This window comes from Phocoena phocoena, chromosome 8, assembly GCF_963924675.1.
Source record: "Phocoena phocoena chromosome 8, mPhoPho1.1, whole genome shotgun sequence".
In the NCBI taxonomy this organism is placed as follows: Eukaryota; Metazoa; Chordata; class Mammalia; order Artiodactyla; family Phocoenidae; genus Phocoena; species Phocoena phocoena.
Window position 1 is genome coordinate 12,209,621 of NC_089226.1, and position 19,348 is coordinate 12,228,968.

The 19,348-nt window shown below is 47.1% G+C and overlaps 1 protein-coding gene across 2 annotated transcripts in view; it reads right to left on the reverse strand.

The window, feature by feature from the left end:
• TECTA (tectorin alpha) overlaps positions 1 to 19,348 on the reverse strand; it is a 73,646-nt gene that overhangs the window by 19,122 nt on the left and 35,176 nt on the right. For both annotated transcript variants that reach the window (XM_065881259.1, XM_065881258.1), the window contains 3 exons: positions 12,465 to 13,026; positions 5,360 to 5,559; positions 897 to 1,280 (listed from right to left, as the gene is read on the reverse strand). In XM_065881259.1, coding sequence (XP_065737331.1) covers positions 897 to 1,280; positions 5,360 to 5,559; positions 12,465 to 13,026 — 1,146 coding nt within the window. The remainder of the gene's footprint in view (positions 1 to 896; positions 1,281 to 5,359; positions 5,560 to 12,464; positions 13,027 to 19,348) is intronic.

Consider the following 19,348-nt stretch of genomic DNA (forward strand, 5'->3'; position numbering starts at 1 on the left):
GAGGCTGGGGGTCACCACCACTAGTTCCGAGCAGATTATCTTCTTAAATGGAGGGATGGGAGGAATGCAAGTTGGAGAGGTGTATTAGTTATGGGGGTGGGTTGGAGATTCACATTTATTTATATACGGGTCTAAGATTCACAAGAAACCAGGCAGCAGGCCTAGGGAAGGGCCAACCTAAGAGAAAGCCACCATATCCTTCCTCTGCTTTCTTTCCCTTGGTGTGTCATCAGGGGGCGCTCTCATAGCGAGGGACGATCCCTCCCTGCCGTTTTTGTTTGTTTGTTTAACATCTTTATTGGAGTATAATTGCTCTACAATGGTTTGTTAGTTTCTGCTGTATAACAAAGTGAATCAGCTATACATATACATATACCCCCATATCTCCTCCTTCTTGCATCTCCCTTCCGTTTTTATTTAGTAGCTGTGTTTATAGGCAAACGCTTGCCTTCTCTCAGTTTCTATAAAGGATGGCAGAGACGAAAGAGTGGGTCAGAGCTAAGAATAATTTTAAAGGCTCTTAAAAGCAAATGAGATGCTTTTTGGAAATTAATTCAGAGTAAAAGTTGACTTAGCTACCATTTTATCACCTGAGGCTCTATCAGTACCCACACCGACCTTATAGCACCCACACCTGAGGCACCCACACCGACCTTATAGCCCTGAGACACTGTACATTTCCTTTGGAAATCGTTAGTCAAGGACTAAATGGGGCCCACGCTTACGCTTATAGAATCTTTATATTTTCATTCTTTAAAATCTGGTCGTCGGTGTATGGTACGTATGAAGCAACAGCCTGTTATCCTCAAACCTCACGGAAAACCACAGCAAACAACCCCCTAGACACGCCCACGTTCCAGAGTACGTTTCTTAAGAATCAAGGACAGGCTTGTCACCTTGACAGTGTGCCGGTCGTTGATGAGAATCTGCTCTTCGTTAATGTAGAAATAGACGGGCGAAATGATGGTGAGATTGGGGGACGACCACTTGTCGAAGTTTATGATGAGCTGGAAGGAGATGTCGGGGAGCTTCTGGCAGATGGTGGAGAGCACGAAGGCGCAGTTGGCTGGGAAGCGGAGGAAGGCGCCGTCGAAGGTGCGGAAGACGCCGCCGCCGGCCGCCAGGCAGTAGGAGGTCTTGGTGCTGAAGCAGCCGCGCACCCCGTTGCGCAGCGCGCACTCTTCGTCTGACTTGCACTGGCGCGGGTCGCACTGGATCAGGTTGCGCCGGAAACAGCGGCAGCGCCGCGTGCAGTCGCTGTTCCAGAACAGCTGCTTGGGCTGGAAGAGAGGCGCCGTTTGCATGCAACCCAGGCTGTGGTCAGAGTTGGGGCCCCCAGAGCCCAGACCACCTGGACCCTTTCCAGGCGGGGCTGGCCTATCAGTAAGGGGGCTGGAATTTGCAACAAGGAGCAGTAGGGAGGCTGGTTCAATTCAAACGTTAAACCCCCTGCATGTAACTCAGATGCCAATGTGTAGTTTAGTCTTTATTGGTTTCAGTCAAGAATTTGGGAATCTCTGCGGCTGGACTGTAGAACTAATCACAGCCAACCAACCGGAACGGGCAGCTGTCAGAGGAACTAAGTGAAGAGGAAAAACAGTTGGTAGGAAATTAATCTAACAAGTACCAGCTCCACTTCAAGGAAGAAATTTAAATTCACTCAATAATGATAAACCCCACCCTTCAATCTTAAATAGGCTAAAAGAAAGCGATAACCAACTCTTACGATGAACCATTTCAACATTCCACGATACTCACTGTTGCAAACGTCTTCCTTGTATCTAATCTACTTCCAATTTACTTCTGTTGCAAATACTCCATTGCTATGTCCTGAAGTGAGAGACCTAGATAACAGTGAGGTCCCACGAAAGGAGAGCTTTGAGATCAGGCCACCTGGGGTTTGATCCCAGCCCTACATGTGCCACCCTGAAGGGCACTACCAAGCTCCCAGAGTGTCAGTTTCCTCTCTCGAAACTGGAGATAATAATAATGTCTTGCAAGGCAGTTGTGAAGATTAAATAAGACATGTGAAGCACATTTTCCGGCTGAGAGAAGGTACTCAATAAATAATAGCTGCTGTTGTTACCGGAGAAGGACCGCTCACCCTCTTTCAGATAGTGAGGAATTATATAAAGTTATATTAAATCCTACGACCAAGTGGATCATCAGTTGGTAGCAGCTATTATTTTTCACTCTCTGCAATCTGTAGACATGACTCTGCTTGGGGACCTCGTGCTCTTGATCTTGCACTTGTTCTAGAGCAAGAATTCCAGGGAACTGTTGGAAATCGGTCGTGATTGTCCAAGTGGAGTGTGGTCCCAACGAGTGGACTACTTCATAGAGATGTGGCCACTCGGGGCATTAATTCAATTTTCTAAAACGGTGCTATCCAGAGGTGGTTTATTTATTTATTGTTTTTGCGGTACGCAGGCCTCTCACTGTTGTGGCCTCTCCCGTTGCGGAGCACAGGCTCCGGACGCGCAGGCTCAGCGGCCATGGCTCACGGGCCCAGCCGCTCCGCGGCATGTGGGATCTTCCTGGACCGGGGCACGAACCCGTGTCCCCTGCATCGGCAGGCGGACTCTCAACCACCGCGCCTCCAGGGAAGCCCCAGAGGTGTTTAAATGGCACAAGATGGGCCTATGCTACTGTCTGGTCACCATTTTCCATTTTAACTATAGACTTATCAAAACCCTGGATATCAAATACAGATCTGACTCAGATCCAAGGGTAAGTAGATAGAGGGTGAGATCTTCCAGGAAGAGTTTTCTCAATCTGGTGCACTTCAAGATTCCAGTGCACTGCTGATTCTTTCATCCTCAAAATGAAGTAGTTTCTGGAAACAAGTCTTCCCTCCTTCCAGACCTGTAAAATATTGACTTTCTTTCTCTTGTCAGATTTGCAGAAAAATTGAGCGGATGGTCTGGCCTCTCTCTGATAAGAAGTCAGACATTACATGGGTGGAAAGAGCAAAATAACCTGAAGTATGTGGATATGATCAAGGGTAGAGAACTCATCCCACAGGAGAACTTGATCATGAAACTGGCATCACAGTAAAGAGACAGGCCCAGTGCTGCTTTCTCCACCTTAATTAGACCTGACAACATCAGCTGGGTGATTACCCTACATGCTAATGGCTAGATGTGTTCTCTTTTTATTTCCAAAGAAATCTGTTGAATAAACAAGCCTCCAAGCTTGTTTGAATTGTGGCAAGTAGATGTGGATTATCTGTTTTGTGAGTTTGCTACTTCCCAGATATATGTTGTTGTCAAAACCCACTGACTTTCTGATGAAAAGCGGATAATAATGTTTATAAGTGCTAATAGTTGCCGAGAGCTGTATTGTGCCTTCCTGAGAGCTCCAAGGGCTTTTACACACATCATTTCACTAACACACCTGGATTTTTCATTTATAAAATGCTTCTTAAGAGAATGAACAAAAACAATAGCAGTTACCAATTATTGAACTACTAGGTGCCAGGTACTAAGGCACCTGGCATTGATTACTTATACAACGACCATACTGAGTTGGTATTATTGGTAATATTTTGTAGATAAGGCAACAGAAGCTCAGAGAAATGACACAGTTTGCTCAATGTCACATCAACAGCATTGGTTCAGCTAGGATCAAACCCAAATCTCATTCTATTATGTCACAGACACTCAGGATCTCTGTGGAGGGGTGCATGACACACTTGCTAGATGGAAACATTTCAGTAAATCTCTGGACAGGGGAGCAGAGATTATAATAGTGTTTTTCAGTTTTGAGCCTGGTTATCTCTTCTCCCAGATTGTGGGAAAACGGAATCTATTATTATTTTCTCCCACATGGTCTGCCTCTTCCTTTCAAATAATCAATATTTCTAAGAGCTTAACTTCAAAACTCACCTCTACCAAGAAGCCTTCCTTGATCAATTTTACTATTTTACTCTACTTTTTCCCATCTTTCTAATACAACATTTAAACAAATTTCCCACCGAAAATGAGACCAAAGGTAACGTCCATATTGATTTTCTTTTATCTCCTCTCAAAGTAAAGCCAACTTAGTTGTTCTTGAACAAGAACAATGCATCTTTACAGAAAGGAGGCATTATTTATTTTTTGCCTAGTTTATTTCCAGTTCAGTCATTTCAATTAGATTTTTTTAATGCTGTGGCTCTTTTTCATCTTAAAATTGATTAGTTCTCTAGGGTATTATATTTCACTTGTTGATATGTTATTTTGTAATTGTCCTCTTGTTCTTTAAAGTGCTTTTTTTTTTTTTTTTTGCGGTACGCGGGCCTCACTGTTGTGGCCTCTCCCATTGCGAGCACAGGCTCCGGACGCGCAGGCTCAGCGGCCATGGCTCATGGGCCCAGCCGCTCCGCGGCACGTGGGATCTTCCTGGACCGGGGCACGAACCTGTGTCCCCTGCATCGGCAGGCGGACTCTCAACCACTGCGCCACCAGGGAAGCCCTAAAGTGCATTTTTTCCCCCTCTCCTGAATAGATTTTCAAGTTCCTTAAGGCAGGGAACATGCTTTATCATCCCCAACGATACCACTAGCACAGGATCTGCAAATAGCAGCTATTCCATCGATGCTATTGTTAACTGTCTACTCGCCAGCCAGTGTAAGGTGTTGATATCCTTTAAACAGAGAATGGCCTGGAGGCAGAACCAAGGGCTAAATACCCTCTCCAGGAAAGATCTCTTCTAGCTTAGCATCACAGCACATAAAGAAAGATTACAGGGTAGAAAAGTAAATGATTTTGTGAGCTAATATGTTTTACTCAAAGAAGGGCATCTTCATCAGCTTTATGTGAAGCCCCCAAAAAGAGAGAAGCAGAGGGTAGGACACAACTCTCGGGGGATGGTACTAGAGTGACAAATGACACATGCAGAAATGGCAGCCCTCACTCTCTCTAATGGAGCTGCAATAAGCAGAAGAGGGAAAGCCCCATCTGCTAGCCTCGAGCTCTATCTTTTGCAGTTAAAAGTGTCCTTAGCTGAGACAGCTACAAATGTCAGATTCACCACCATCCTATTTCCAAACAGTAGCCACATCAGAAGCTTTCTAACTAAGATTTACAGGAGAAGAAATCAGAAGGGCCTAGAGAAAGGCGTGGAGGAGAGAGAAACACAAATGCTAGCGAGGAAGGGTGGGAGAGTGAGACCCAAACACGTTTCCCAATCTGGTACTCCGTGCACAAGAGCCTCACCAGACCTGTCCTTGACCTCTCGGCCCCCCGCTCTGCCTGCCTGCGAATCCACACCACGATCTTTGTAATCAAGTGGGAAGATGGGTCCACCGTGGCCCGCCTCTTGGAGCGGGAGAGAAATCTGCCCAGCAAGGAGGACCCGGTGGGCGGGGCACCCCTACCTCGTAGTACTTGCCGTCAGAGTAGCAGCCGCAGCTGTGGGGCAGGATGCAGCTCTTGCCATTGAGGACGTAGCCGGCGTCGCACTGGCAGCCCTCCACGCAGTAGTGGTTGCAGTCGCTCTTCAGGCGGATCGCGGCACAGCGGGGCTGGCACACGCTCACGCAGCTCTCGTAGTGGCTGTTGGGAGGGCAGGTGACGGCTGGAACGGGAGACGAGAGTCAAGATCGACAGTCACCAGGACGGTCAACGCTTTCCTCTGGCCCATCGCTCACCCACTTGCGGAGACGGAGGCCCGGCGGGGAGGAAGCTTTGCCACCTTCCCTCTTTCCTACTCTCTCTGCTTATGGAAAGCCTCTATCTGACTTATCCCTGTGGGAGTAATGGACCAAAGAGCAGATGGAGGTGACAAGACTCCTCACACCATCTTTGTCCTGTCCTCAGCCTTGTTTCCTGAGGTCCTCTAGAACCTGTTGCCTTAAACCCATCTCCCAACATGCATCTTGACTCCAGTGAGTCACTGGATGGCCCCCCGGGGGTGCCCCATATTCACTCCTGCCTTTAGGTCCCCAGGTGTGTTGATCTCCCTTCCCCAACCCCTGCTTCATCCTCCCAGCCTAACTGAATCCTGCATTCTTCAAGCCCCAGGTGGAGTCCCAACTTATCTGCAGAACTCCCTACTCTTATACCAATACCAACTCAGAACTTCCAGGACCTTTTTCTAAGACAGTAGTTTATAAACGGTAGGCCCCTGAGCCTCTTGATTTCTGAGAAGGCAAACGTGCACTGTGTGTGTGCCTGTGTATACAGACCCATGTCAGCTATGTTCTGTGGTTTTCAAATGCATGTAGATGCTTTTCTGGAAGGCAGTTGGGGTCCTGGTGAAGAGCGTGGGCTCTGGAGCCAAGCTGTAAGAGACTGGAGCCATTACTTAATCTCTCTGGGCCTCAGTTCCTTATCTGTACAACACAGATACCCACAGCACCACTTCATGGCTCATTGGGAGGGAATGAGTGAGTCTGTGTACTTACAACAGTGCCAAGCAACTAAGTGTTCAGTAAGTGTTAGCCAATCATTAAAGATAGGTTTGCTTAAAAGTTTTACAGAAACTAATAATGCCATTTGCAGGGACATGGATGGACCTAGAGATTGTCATACTGAGTGAAGTAAGTCAGACAGAGAAAGACAAATATCATATGGTATCGCTTATACGTGGAATCTAAAAAAATGGTACAAATGAACTTATTGTCAATTCCACTCCTGGGTATATACTCAAAAGATTTGAGAGAAGTATTTCAAAGAGAGATTTATACACGTTGTCATAGCAGCATTATTCACAATAGCTAAACCATGGAAGCAATCCAAGTGTCCATCAATGGATGAGCAAAATGTCTATATACAATGGAATTATTCAGCCTTAAAAAGGAAGGAAATTCTGCAGTATACTACAAGGATGAACCTTGAGGACGTTATGCTAAGTGAAATAAAGCACCCACAAAAAGACAAATACTGGGGGACTTCCCTGGTGTCTCAGTGGTTAAGAATCCGCCTGCCAGCGCAGGGGACATGCATTCGAGCCCTGGTCTGGGAAGATCCCACATGCCGCAGAGCAACTAAGCCCATGCACCACAACTACTGAGCCTGCGTGCCTACAGCCTGTGCTCCGCAACAAAGAGAAGCCACCGCAACAGGAAGCCCACTCACGGCAACAAAGACTAGCCCCTGCTCGCCGCAACTAGAGAAAGCCCACGCACAGCAATGGAGACCAATGCAGCCAAAAATAAATTAAAAAAAAAAAAGACAAGTACTGTATGATTCCACTTCTCCAAGGTATCTAAAGTAGTTAAGTTCACAAAGACAGAAAGTAGAACATTGGTTGCCAGGGGCTGGGGTGGTGTGGGGTGGTGTGGGGTGCGGAGAATTATTGGAATGTTATGGAATGGAGAGTTATTATTTAGTGGGTACAGAGTTTCAGTTTTGCAAGATGAAAAGAGTTCTGGAGATGGATGGTGGTGATGGTTGCACAGCAATGTGAATGTATTTAATGCCACTGAACTGTACACTTCAAAATGGTTAAGATGGTAAATTTTATGTCTGTATTACCACAATAAAACAATTTTAATGCCATATCTGCTATGTCCTTATTTCATGTGCATTCTTTGTGAGGTTGACTGTCTTTTCATTTGTTTGTAATCCATTTGTATGTCTTTCCTGTGAACTGCCTTTTCACATCCTTTGCACATTTTGTGTTGGTTGAATTTTTTTCTTATTGAATTGTAAAGGCTCTTTATAAATTAAAAATAGACTTTTGTCTGTCATGTGTTAAAAATATTTATCATTTGTCTTTTGACTTTGCTTCTTCTTTTTTTTTTTTGGTATGTTTGTGGCTTTGATTATGTTCTTGCCACGTAGAAATTTAAAAATTTAAAGTAATCAAATTTATCAGGTTTTCCCTTATGGCTTTGGTCATCTCTCTTAGAAAGTCCCTCTCTACTGCAAGATTACCAAAAAGACTCCTTTGTTTTTCTTCTAGTAGTTTTATAACTTAAATTTCTATGTTTAATCTTGGTTCTGTCTGGACTTTATTTTTTTTTCATTCCCTTTTCTTTTTAATTTAATTAAATTAACTAATTTTTTATACAGCAGGTTCTTATCAGTTATCTATTTTATACATATTAGTGCATACATGTCAATCCCAATCTCCCAATTCATCCCACCACTACACCCCCAGACTTTATTTTTGATTGAGGAAATGAAGGAAGTGTTTAAATAGTTTTCTGCCTGCTAGTTTGTCCCTTATTGAATAGTACATTTCCCCCCAGTGATCTGAAATGCCAGCTTTACTATATACTAATTTCTCTTTAGTGTTTGAGCCTGTTTCTGGACTTTCTCATCAGTCCACTGGTTGGTCTTTCTGGGAATGTGCCGGTATTGACTTGTTTTAATTACTGAAACTCTACAATACATTTTAATATCTGGGAAGATATACTATCGATTTAGAGATGTCCACTGTTGTTTCAAGTGTGCTGGTCCTATTTCTCCAACTAGACAATAAACTCATTATTTTACACTTCTGATTCTTCCAGGGCCCTCAAAATTGTGCTGAGAACATGACAGGTGGTTAATAAATATTTGATTCTTGAAAACAAACTTCCAAATTCCTAATTCTGATTTTCTCTACCCAAATGAAGTACTAAGAGCTGAGAGTGATGATGTCTCTACACCTGGATTTCTATCACGGTCACGAACGTGTCTCTTGCTGTGGCCAGTGGACTGATGTAGCCTTTGTGCCCAAGGTGGGTAGGATGTGTGGGTCCCTCTGAGGAGCAATGCAGCAATGCAATAGAATTGACCTTGTTTGAGCCCTGGCTTTGCAACTAACTAGCAGTGTCACCTTGGGCAGGTTACTTACTCTCACTAAACCTCTGCTTCCTCATCTGTAAAATGGGGATAATGAGTAGTAAAGATAAAATGAAGTGCGATTTTGCAAAGCTTCTGGTACAGGGCCTGGTACTTCAATGAAAGCTTCTGTTATTAATAGTAGGAGCAGTTGTAGTAATAGGAATAGGAATTTAAAAAAGTTGTTCCACTAGAATTTATTGAGTTTGCAGAGAAATATATAAGAAACCCCCTAATTACCAGATTTGGACCCAGGACTCTGAAGTAGCAAAAGCTGCCTCTGATAAAAGAGAAAATGATAATGATACTCAAACTTGGCTGACCACGTACCAGATGTCAGGCACCAGGTGGCCTGGTTTATGAGACATCATCACAGTTAATTCTCACGATGGCCCACTGAGGTTGGTACATGCCTTCACAGACCTGATCCTACAGAGCTGTACACCCTCTGCAGTACCTGCAGGCTCCCCAGCTCCTCAGGGCCTCCTGGCCTGACCAGGGTAAGAGAAGCAGTACTGCACAGGGGGAGAGCATTGTCTCTGGAGGCACTTTCCAACTTACCCGAGCCACTTGCCTTGGGAAAGTCACTGAATCACTCTGAGCTTCAGTTTCTTCCTCTAGAAAATGGGACTATTAATGGTGCCTACTTTACAGGGTTGCTGTAAAGTTACAGGAGTCAATGAGTGAGGACTCATATCGCACTTAGAATAGTGCCTGGCACGCGGGCGGAGCTAAATACCTGCCGTGCGGGTTATTTGCTTCTCTTACCGTACCCTCACCATCCCGTGTTCTACTTTAAGTCCCCCATTAAGGGATTGAAAGAATGACAAATTCAGCTAAAGAATTTTAAGGATGGGTTAGTAATGAAGACAATCGGCCTCCCTTCCCCCCCCCCGCCCCCCCCCCCCCCACCGCCCCAAGTCTGTTTGTTCAACTTGGGTGAAGGAGTTTTCCAATGCATTTGCAAAGAAGGTAATTGAGTAATAAATTATCCCATTGACAGGAACAGCCAATATCGTTGAAAAACAACAGCATTCTACCTTGTTACCAACAAAGCGTACGTTTAACGGGCAGTTCTGGTTTAATCCTTTTTCTCCTGAAAACACCATTCTCATATCTCAACATGTGAGTGTTGAAATGGATTAATTCTTAGTAGAGGCGGGGGGTGGGCAGAGGGATGCTGTTCTGCCCTTGCTTCTCAGAGATTAACATCATGTCAGATATGGTTACAAACAACTGTATTCAAGGCAGCCTGTGTTCACTGATCTCTCAGATTGAATTGGCTGAGTTAGGACTCCATCTCCCACGGCTTTTCTCTGTTCTGAAATTCAAAATGGAAAACTAAGCTGTCTCCAACTGTGTCCGCCCCCCCAATCTCCACCCACACGCCGTCTTTAAAGTATAATTTCTTTCTCTTATTTTAGCTTTTCTTTTTGCCAGTCACCACCACCACCTCTTCAGGAGCTCTCTTTTGGATCTTGGCCCCTGTCCTGAAATGCCAAGGTGGGGGAAGGTCTATCCCTCTCGTGGTAAGGACGCTTGGCCTGGGCCTTGCTGGCAGGCAGCTATCTAGGCCCGGATGGGGCCCGTGGCCAAGGGTGAGGCAGGACAGACTCTGCTCTGAGTGCCTTGGATGGAACTCCCTGTGACGGTGTATAGAGTAGGCAACCGATGTCTGGACAGAACTTTGAGGAGGGGAGAGGAAAAGTTGCTGGTGGAGGGGACAGACGGACAAGAAAAATAGTTTTCATATGCATTATGAAGGGTATCCGTTTCCCAAACTGTTTCCCCATCCTGCACCAGTTTCAGCCCCGTGAGTCCAAGCTGCATAGAAGTAGGGGACCTTCCTCCTCAAAGGTAAGGTCATAAGGGCTTACGAACTTGCTTCCTTTTCTTTCCTGTGAGTGACAAAAATTGATATCCATAAATTAAGGTGAGACTTCCTGGAATTAGCCTCCTCTAAAAACAGTTCTTCCCTACGGTCTCCCTGCCCATTGCAGCTGGAGGCAATGGATGTGGGCATACACTACCCCTCGCTCCCCATCCCAGCCACGCCACACAGCAGTGCAGTCGCCATGGCATGGCCACAGGAAAAGAGGGAACGCCCTGTAACAGGTCTCAAGAGGCAGCAGGCAGTGTCTCCTTCCTAAAACTGTCTCCCCGTCCTGCACCATCTTTAGGCCCCTGTGTCTACAGCCTGGTGTGCTGATTTAGAGGAAGGCAAGCTCTCTCGCCCCACTGAGCTCACCCCAGTGAATCCAGAGTAGCTCTAGAGATTTATCCAGACCCTGACGTTTTTATAGGCATATTTATTTTACTAAAGTCACCAGAGGCCAATTAGTCTGGACAGTCACTCCTACTGGCATCGCTCCCCCCAGCCCCTCACTCAGGGACTGAGCATGGCTGAAATGGCATCTTTCCCCCCGCCCCCACTTCCTCCCACCCTGTCCTCCCAATCTACATGAATCCAGTTATGTGGGATGTACACGAACTGTGTGAGCATTAAACGACAACACTGTTTCTGGTTTTTTATCCAAATCTCCCTTTCCCAGGATGAAAAGGGAGCTTACTCTCCGGGACCCCTGCTGGATCACATATTTAGAGCTCTTTGCATTCAGCATCCATGTGTAGCCTTTTTCACACAGTTAGGCCTCGAAGAAATCTGCTATAGCTAATGAGATTGAGATGGGAAAATAGACCAAGGCAGATTGGCCGAAGACCAATACTGGTTTCTCTTCCCCATCTTTTCCTATTGTGATGTGCTAAATGCAGACAAATTATCCCACTGTGAAGTATATGAGTTGAGGGCAGGAGCTTTGGGGCTGGAAGGTCAAACCCTGACTCTGCCACTGAGAGAGTAGGACCTTAGGCAAATTACTTAACTCCTCTGAGTCTCAGCTTCTCCCTAACTGGGTTATGGAGGAACAAATGTTGATCAAGTGTGTAGCACTGGGCTTGGCTCAAAGCGAGCCACGAATGTGAACGATACCACTTAACAGGCATGGAGTGTGCTAGGCTTTCAGTTACCCAGCTTGATCCTCCTCACGTTTCTGTAGCATAAAGAGTGTAGGCAGAGCATTATTGGGGGAAACTAAGGACTGGGGAGGAAAAGTGAAATGCTTCAAAGTCACACCGATCCCTAAGGACAGAGCAAGGCTAGAATCCAGGAGCTCTAGTTCTTTTTCTTGTTTTTCATTGACATGTCGTTGATGTGCATCTAATTCTTTTCCCAATGCTTTTAACATTCTGCTATATTTCATCAACGCAGAGACGGATATATGACATATATGAATCAAAGAGAAAAACACACTAAGAGAAAGTGTATAAATGATCAGTACACTTAATGATGGGTCCATGAGGTTCTAGAACATACTAGGCTATCTACTAACTCACTCTTCCCTCGATTCGTCCTTTGTTAGAATCTTATTGTGCCCTTGCTGAGCCCAAATGCCATGTGTGCTGCTCTGTGCTTTATGTATGTGATCTTATTTCGTCCTCAGAGGAATACAGGGAATAAGCGGTATTAACCCCACTTTATAGATAAGAAAACGGAGGCTCCAGGCGGTTCAATCTCTTGTTTCAGTTAACAAACTCAATTCCAAAGTGCATTTCCTGAAATTGCCCCACTCAGTTTGCTCTGACTTGTACTGGATGACCGGCCTGCCCACACCAATCAAGATGGAAGGAGAGACAACGGGAAGGACTCACAGCAGGACGTGTAGTTCCTCCAGCCGGTCACTGCGATGCCCTGCGTCTGGCACGTGCTGGCGTAGTTCTGCAGCCAGCTGCAGGCGGTCTGCACGGCGCCGCCATCGATGCAAGAGTCAAACAGGCAGTTCTTGTAGAAGAAAGCGGGGTTGACCTTGCTGTGACACTTGGTGAAGCCTGAGTTCTGGTTGGGGATCAGGCTGCAGAGCTGCTGCACTTTGGAGAAACCTTCCACTTTGGCACAGGAAGGGCAGCGGTCGCCACAGCCAACCTGGCAGAAGGTGTCCCTCTTCACCCAGCTCTGTCCAAACTCATTGACGCTGGAGGCCAGCAGGCCCATGGGCATCTCCAGGTCGTCTTCGGGGTTGCCGTTATAGCGGCCACACAGGCCGTAGGTGATGTTCTGCATGCCCCGAGGGACCGTGATGGACAGGAAGGTCTTCCAATCATACACAACCTTCAGGCCAAAGTCAGTTTCCACCACCACATGGAAGCCAAAGGAAAAGATGTTTATCTTCCCTTGTCCCAACTTCAGGGGCAGATAGAGCCGTTCACTGTTGACCTGCAAGAGCAAGAGGGTGGGCACAGACAATACAGGTGGCCCAGGCAGCCCCGCCCCACTCTTCTAATGATTAGCCTCTGAGAGGCAGCCCCACGGGGGGTTGGAGCAGGTTGAATGAAATCTTTGCCTTTAGTGTTGTTTCTGTCCCTCAACTATTATTATTAGGATTTGAACAGACTTAAATGACTATCCTTTGTACACGAATATACCTATTTATTTCAGTGCCTTCTGTTTATAGCATTATTCCCTCCAGGAGTTCCAATTGTTTTCTCCAAGGTAATGAGAGGGTAATAAGAATTCAGTTAAAGTTTAGACTAAAATACCCAAACCTAAAACTCTTGTGCTTTACTGTGGATTTCTCTTAGGCAAGCCCCAATTTATTAATTCCTCTAGGATCTTCTTTTTCCTGAGGAATGACTTGATTTTGCTGGCGCCTCTGCCTAGGATGCCGTTCTTTACCTGCCAATATCCTTCTCATCCCCCAGACCCTGCTCAAATGTCGGCTTTTCTATAAGGCGGGATTTTCGGAGCTGGTGGTCAGGAAGAATCACTCCCTCGTCTGGGCAACCAGAACATGTTACTTATACTTCTCTCGTGTTCTCCTGCACCTCTGGCCAAGATCAAGCACGTGTACCCTGCTACTGAAGCACACATCGCATCTGTCTTATATTACAGCTGGTTGTCTACACCTCTGTCTCCACTACACGGTTAGGAGCAATCTGAGGGCAGGGACCACACTTTATTGATCTATACGGCCACCCTCCCCTCACCCCCTGCTGAGCGCCCAGCACAACGGAGAGGGCACTGGATGCATGTTTCCTCCCGCAGATTTTAAATTCAGAAAACAAGGAAATCCCTTAAGTCAAACTCCGGAACTGCACGGCCCTTGAACCATTTTGATGCGGGTGAGCCAAATCCTGCAGCCCTTGGCTGGTTGAGTGCTTGATGGAAAACAGACTGTTGTGAGGGCTAAGAGGAGAGCTGGGCTTCCTCCTGAAAGAAGAAGGTGGCTGCCCACAGGGTGGTGGTCGTAGATTGCTCCCTGCCAGGAAAGAACCCCCCTCCTGACCTCCTTAATCTCTCTCCCATCTGACACCCCTGCCCCCAGCCCCACTGCTACCACCTTAGTTCAGACTCTCATCACCCTCCACCTTGACTCTTGAATATGCCCCCGACTGGTCTCCCTACCCCGGTACTGCCCCCCTCCTCCAGCCACTCACCACTGCCTCTCCAATAGTTTTTAATGCAATTGAAAGCAATTAATTAATACTTAAAACCCCCTGCAGAGCTTGAATAAAATGTGGGGTACGCTTAGCACATGGTACAGGGCTCTCCAGGAGCTGGCCCCTGCCTCTCGCGCCCAACCCACTCACTTCCTCCACCCCAGCCACACCCAGCACTTTGCTGCTCCCCAGATGGACCGAGCTGCCCCATTCCACGTGCCATTTCCTTTGCTGCGAGTGTGGTGGTGCCTTCTGTGTCCATCCTTAGCAGTTGCGATTGTGAGTTAACGATACTCGCAGCTGGCCTTGGCCAAAAGGGGGGCCCTTGGCCCAGGAGGTTATGACACCCCCATCCAGCCCCACCCCCACCCTAAGGGCAGCCCTCGGCCAATGACTGACCAACACGGGGGACCAACTCCGTGTGCAGGTCATGCACCAGAGCTCCCGGTGGCCCAGGCTGATGGCCAACTTAGACCACATCCACGCTGAGCTCTCTGCCCTTGGTTCTTCCCTCACTTTCAGGAATCCGCACCTCAGACTCTGCCTCTAGGGAACCAACCTAACACAGCAATGGTGTCCTTCCCCCATCCTCTCTCTCTCTGGGGCAATTTTCACCCTTCAAATTTCAACTCAGCGGTCTCCTTGCCTATGAATATTGGTCCAGGCAGAATTCACTCATTCATCCAGGAGCCATCAGTTTGGCACTGCTGTGCACCAAGCACCGTGCTAAACGCTGGAATAAAGCATAGGGCTCCTTCCCTAGGAGCTCACAGGCATGTGGCAGAGACAAGTACATAAACAGGTAATAATAACATCATCTGATGAAAGCAACGATAGAGATAAATAGATGCACAGGCACCAGACTCAGCCTGGGGACAGAATCGGGGATGCCCGCAGAGGACGGTGCCCACATCCGGTCCTGAAGGCTGAGTGACGTTGTCCAGTCAAGATGAATTTGGGGCTTGGGAATCAAATACGCCCACTACTAGGTAACTAATAAGGACCTGCCGTCGAGCACGGGGACTCTACTCAGTACTCTGGAATGGCCTATACGGCAAAAGAATCTAAACGAGAGTGGATGTATGTATATGTATAACTGATCCACTTCGCTGTACAGCAGAAACTAACACAACATTGTAACGCGACTATACCCCAATAAAAATTTAAAAAAATATAAACACTACTATATATAAAATAGACAACCAACAAGAACCTACTGTACAGCACAGGAAACTCTACTCAATATCTTGTAATAACCTATAATGGAAGGGAAGATGTAGAAAAAGACTATATATACATGTGTATGTATATATACATGTACACACACACACGCACATATATGTATGTATAACTGAATCACTTTATTGCACCCCTGAAACTAACACAACATTGTAAATCAACTATACTCCAATAAAAATTTAAAACAAAACAAAACAACAACAAAAAATGAAGGAATGAGAGTGAAGAAAAGGGAATCCCAAGAAAAGGGTGTAGCCTGAGCTGAGGCCAAGAGGAGGGGAAATGCCTGATAAATATGAGGAATTACAGCAACTGAATGATGCTGGAGCATAAAATGTGACCTCGGGGATGATGGGAGATGAAGATGGAGAGGCGGGGAGGGCCTGGACCACGGAGGGCCTCGTCTGTAACGTCCCATGAAATCAAGCCTGAAAAAGACTCATTTTTCAAAGAAGAAGCCGCCAGTGATCTTAGTAAGAGAACTTCAGTAGCGTGATGATACCAGAGGCTAGGTCGCAGAGGTTAAACGGCAAACAGGGGATATGGAAGCAGAGATGTCTCTCTCCGGGAGTTTGGTAGGAAAGGGGAGGAGAGGGATTGGTTAGAAGAGGGATTGGATTGAATCGGGGTCAAGGTTTATCTTAGAATGAATATGTTTATGGGTTGAAGAGAAAAGCCCAAGACACAGGAGGGGGAGGAGATGAGAGACAGGCAAGAGCCTGAGAGGGCCAAAAAGAGATGGTGTAGGTGGAGAGTGGCCATGGAGAGGGGAAGAGATAATTCGTTCTCTGGAAAGAGGACAGGAGGTGAAGAGGGCGTGGTGATGGGTCATTTCAGAGACAGCATGGAGGGGGGAAGAGGAAGAGGGAGATCGCGCCTGGTGAGCATAACTTTCTCACCTGGGAGGCCCAGAGACAGAGAGCACAGGTGTGCAAAGTCACCGAGGGAAGCAGAGGCCGTGGGGACTCCCACGAGCCTTGACAACTTGCACGAATAAACTAAAGGCTGAGCACCCAAGGGCTCACGCGTGCTGGCTGGCTTTTCCTCCTGAGTTTCTACGCATTCTCTATTCCTGGCTACTGGGTGTCAAGGAGGGGGCGATACCTTGGAGAGGCCATGTGCCTGGATTACAGCTCAAGGCCTTCGAGTCCTGTCACTGCCCAGGAGCACCTGGGAAAGGAAGGCCTCGACGCAGACAGGCCTGCCCAGCTTCTCCCTGTCTCTCAGGCCCCAGGAATGCGGCCTCCATCCCTACATCACTGCCCTGTCTGTCCCTGTGAAACGGAGGGAAAGAGAGAGGCAGAGGAAGGGAGGGGTGGATAAGGATGGATGGAAGAGGCCGGCGCAGAGGAGGAAGAGAGCAGGGCATGGGGATGAGTGGGGGAAATGTGTTTCTAATACTGAAGTATTGGAAATAAGGCAACATATTCGCTTTTCAGTAGCGAGCTTTCCTTTAAACAACTGGCTGTGATTGCTGCTACAGCTGTTCTTCAGCTGTTCTGAGGTCCCCTTCACACCCCCGCCCTGGATCTCCACTGACGTTTCCTTGTCCTAGGACGCCCTTTGCCTCTTTCACGGCCTGGCCAGTGGATGCCTTCAGGGCTCAGGTCTGGATCATCTCTTGCAGAAGCCTTCCCTCCATCCCCCCAGGCGGCTCAGGCAACCTGTTCTCTCATGACACACCCCCCTTCCCCACTGCACGTCACATTTTTCTGGAACTTCATATCACGCTGACGTTCCCTGCAAACACGTCTGTCTCTCCCACTAGACCCTGAGTTCCCTTAGGACAGAAGCCATGTCTGACTCACGTTTCTACCCGAAGGGCTTGGCACAGAACAGCCTGTCAATGCAAGCCCATCAGATGCAACTGAGCCAGAGTGATGCTCAAAGCTTCCCTCTTCTCTCATGGCCACGGGGTGGGCAATCAGTGATAAAACACCAGCTCTGGAAGGTCCTGAGAGCCTTCACCTTGGCCTAGACCATGCAGGACCCGGCTGTGCAGAAGCCTGAGGGAGATGGAGGAGAGAGGCCGTCTCTGTGGAGCTCGGGCTGTAGACGGCTGAGGCGTGGGCTCTGCGGTGCCCAGGAGTGGCTCACCTCTGTCGCTTACCCCTACTCCCTGGCTGGTATAAACATAGCATATTTATTTCTAATTTCCCTCGGCTTGGTGGGTTTCCCCACATCCTCAGTACTGCTTAACGCCGAGAAAGGTCAGAATCACAGAGGGACCCGGTGTCCCGAGGAGTCACTTCCATGTCACCTCTGGTTTTGCAAGCACCAGCAGTGACCCGGGCTCTGTGCTGTGTTTTGCCTGGCGCTTCACCGCGCTCTGTCATTATGACGGCCGTTATTCTTCTCTCAGGGAGAGATGGTGACTAATAATAACATCATGGGAAAAACAAACGCAAATCATTGAACAAGCAGATCCTGTAATGCATATTAATAATTCAAAGTAAATGCTAAATCTACCCCCTAGGCCTCAGAAGAAAAGAACCTTCAAGCACCCTGAACTTGGTCTTTCTGTCAAGAGATCTGAAAGCTGTACACTCTTATTCCCAGCTTGGGCATTTTGGACATCTGGTGACCTAGAAAGAAGAGCCCTGGAAAGGGTCCCCCCACCCCTTTAATCAATTCCTCCTTCATGCCCATGACTCTCTAATTACTCCCTGTTGTAGACTGAATTGTATCCCCCCAAAAGGTATATCGAAGTCTTAACCCCCAGGACCTGTGAACGTGACCTTATTTGGAAATAGGGTCTTTGCAGATGTAATCATTAAGAGGAGATCATGTGGGGAAAGGGTGGGCCCTCAATCCAATGACTAGTGTCCTTAAAAGGAGAGAGAGATTTGGCACAGAGGGACGAAGGCCATGAAAATACGGAGGCAGAGACTGGAGTTATGCTGCCACAAGCCAAGGGTCACCTACAACCACCAGAAGCTGGAGGAAAGCCTGGAATAGAGGCTTCCCTAGGACCTCGGGGGGAGCATGGCCCTGAGGACACCTTGGTTTAGGACTCCTGGCCTCCAGAACTGTAACAGAATAGGTTTCTGCTGTTTCAGGCCACCTAGTCTGTGATGCTTTGTGACAGCAGCCCTAAGGACTAATATACCCTTCCCTCCGCATTTCTTTGTGGGAGGAAGAAACCAGCTGTGTAGTTCTCATGGCTCTCGACTTTAGGCGTGAGTGCCTCTCATGAGACACGCGCCTGGAAGGTGAGCTGACCCAAAGGGAGGGAAACACCTGGTGAGAGAAGAGAATCAGCCACTGGCGAGGAGAGAAGGGAGAGCAGGGAAAAGAACAAGTGTTCATGAAGATCCAGTGTCTATATGTGAAAATAACTGGGTCAGAAAACATGGGTAGCCTCAGATGTCTATATACCTAAACCTTGACAGCGTGTAACACAAGGCAGAAAATACGCTTTCATAGTACACTGGATGCGGCAGGGCCTGTTAACAGATTATACTTTACAAGAAGAAAAAAACCTGAAAGGTAGAAAGGTGGAAAAGTGTTGAATGTCACAGAGATAAGGAACGATATCCAAAATTATAAATCTAAGGGTAGAAATATGTCAGAGGAGGAGCAAAGGAGAAGAGGACAAACAAGATGCAGCCACATGGACAAAATGATTGATGTGTTTGTTTTAACACAATTGATGAAAGTGGAGGAGAGGGAAGTTATTGTAAAGAGCGACTTTGACTATCCGGACACCTGTTGGAAACCTTTTGTGGCTAAAAGCAAGGCATCTGATACACTCCTAACTTGTCCAGGTGGTAATTTCATCTCTCAAAGTGCTAAAGAAGTGACGAGCAGCAAAATAAAAGCCGTAGGAACCTTGGAAGAAAGGGCTTATTATGATATCT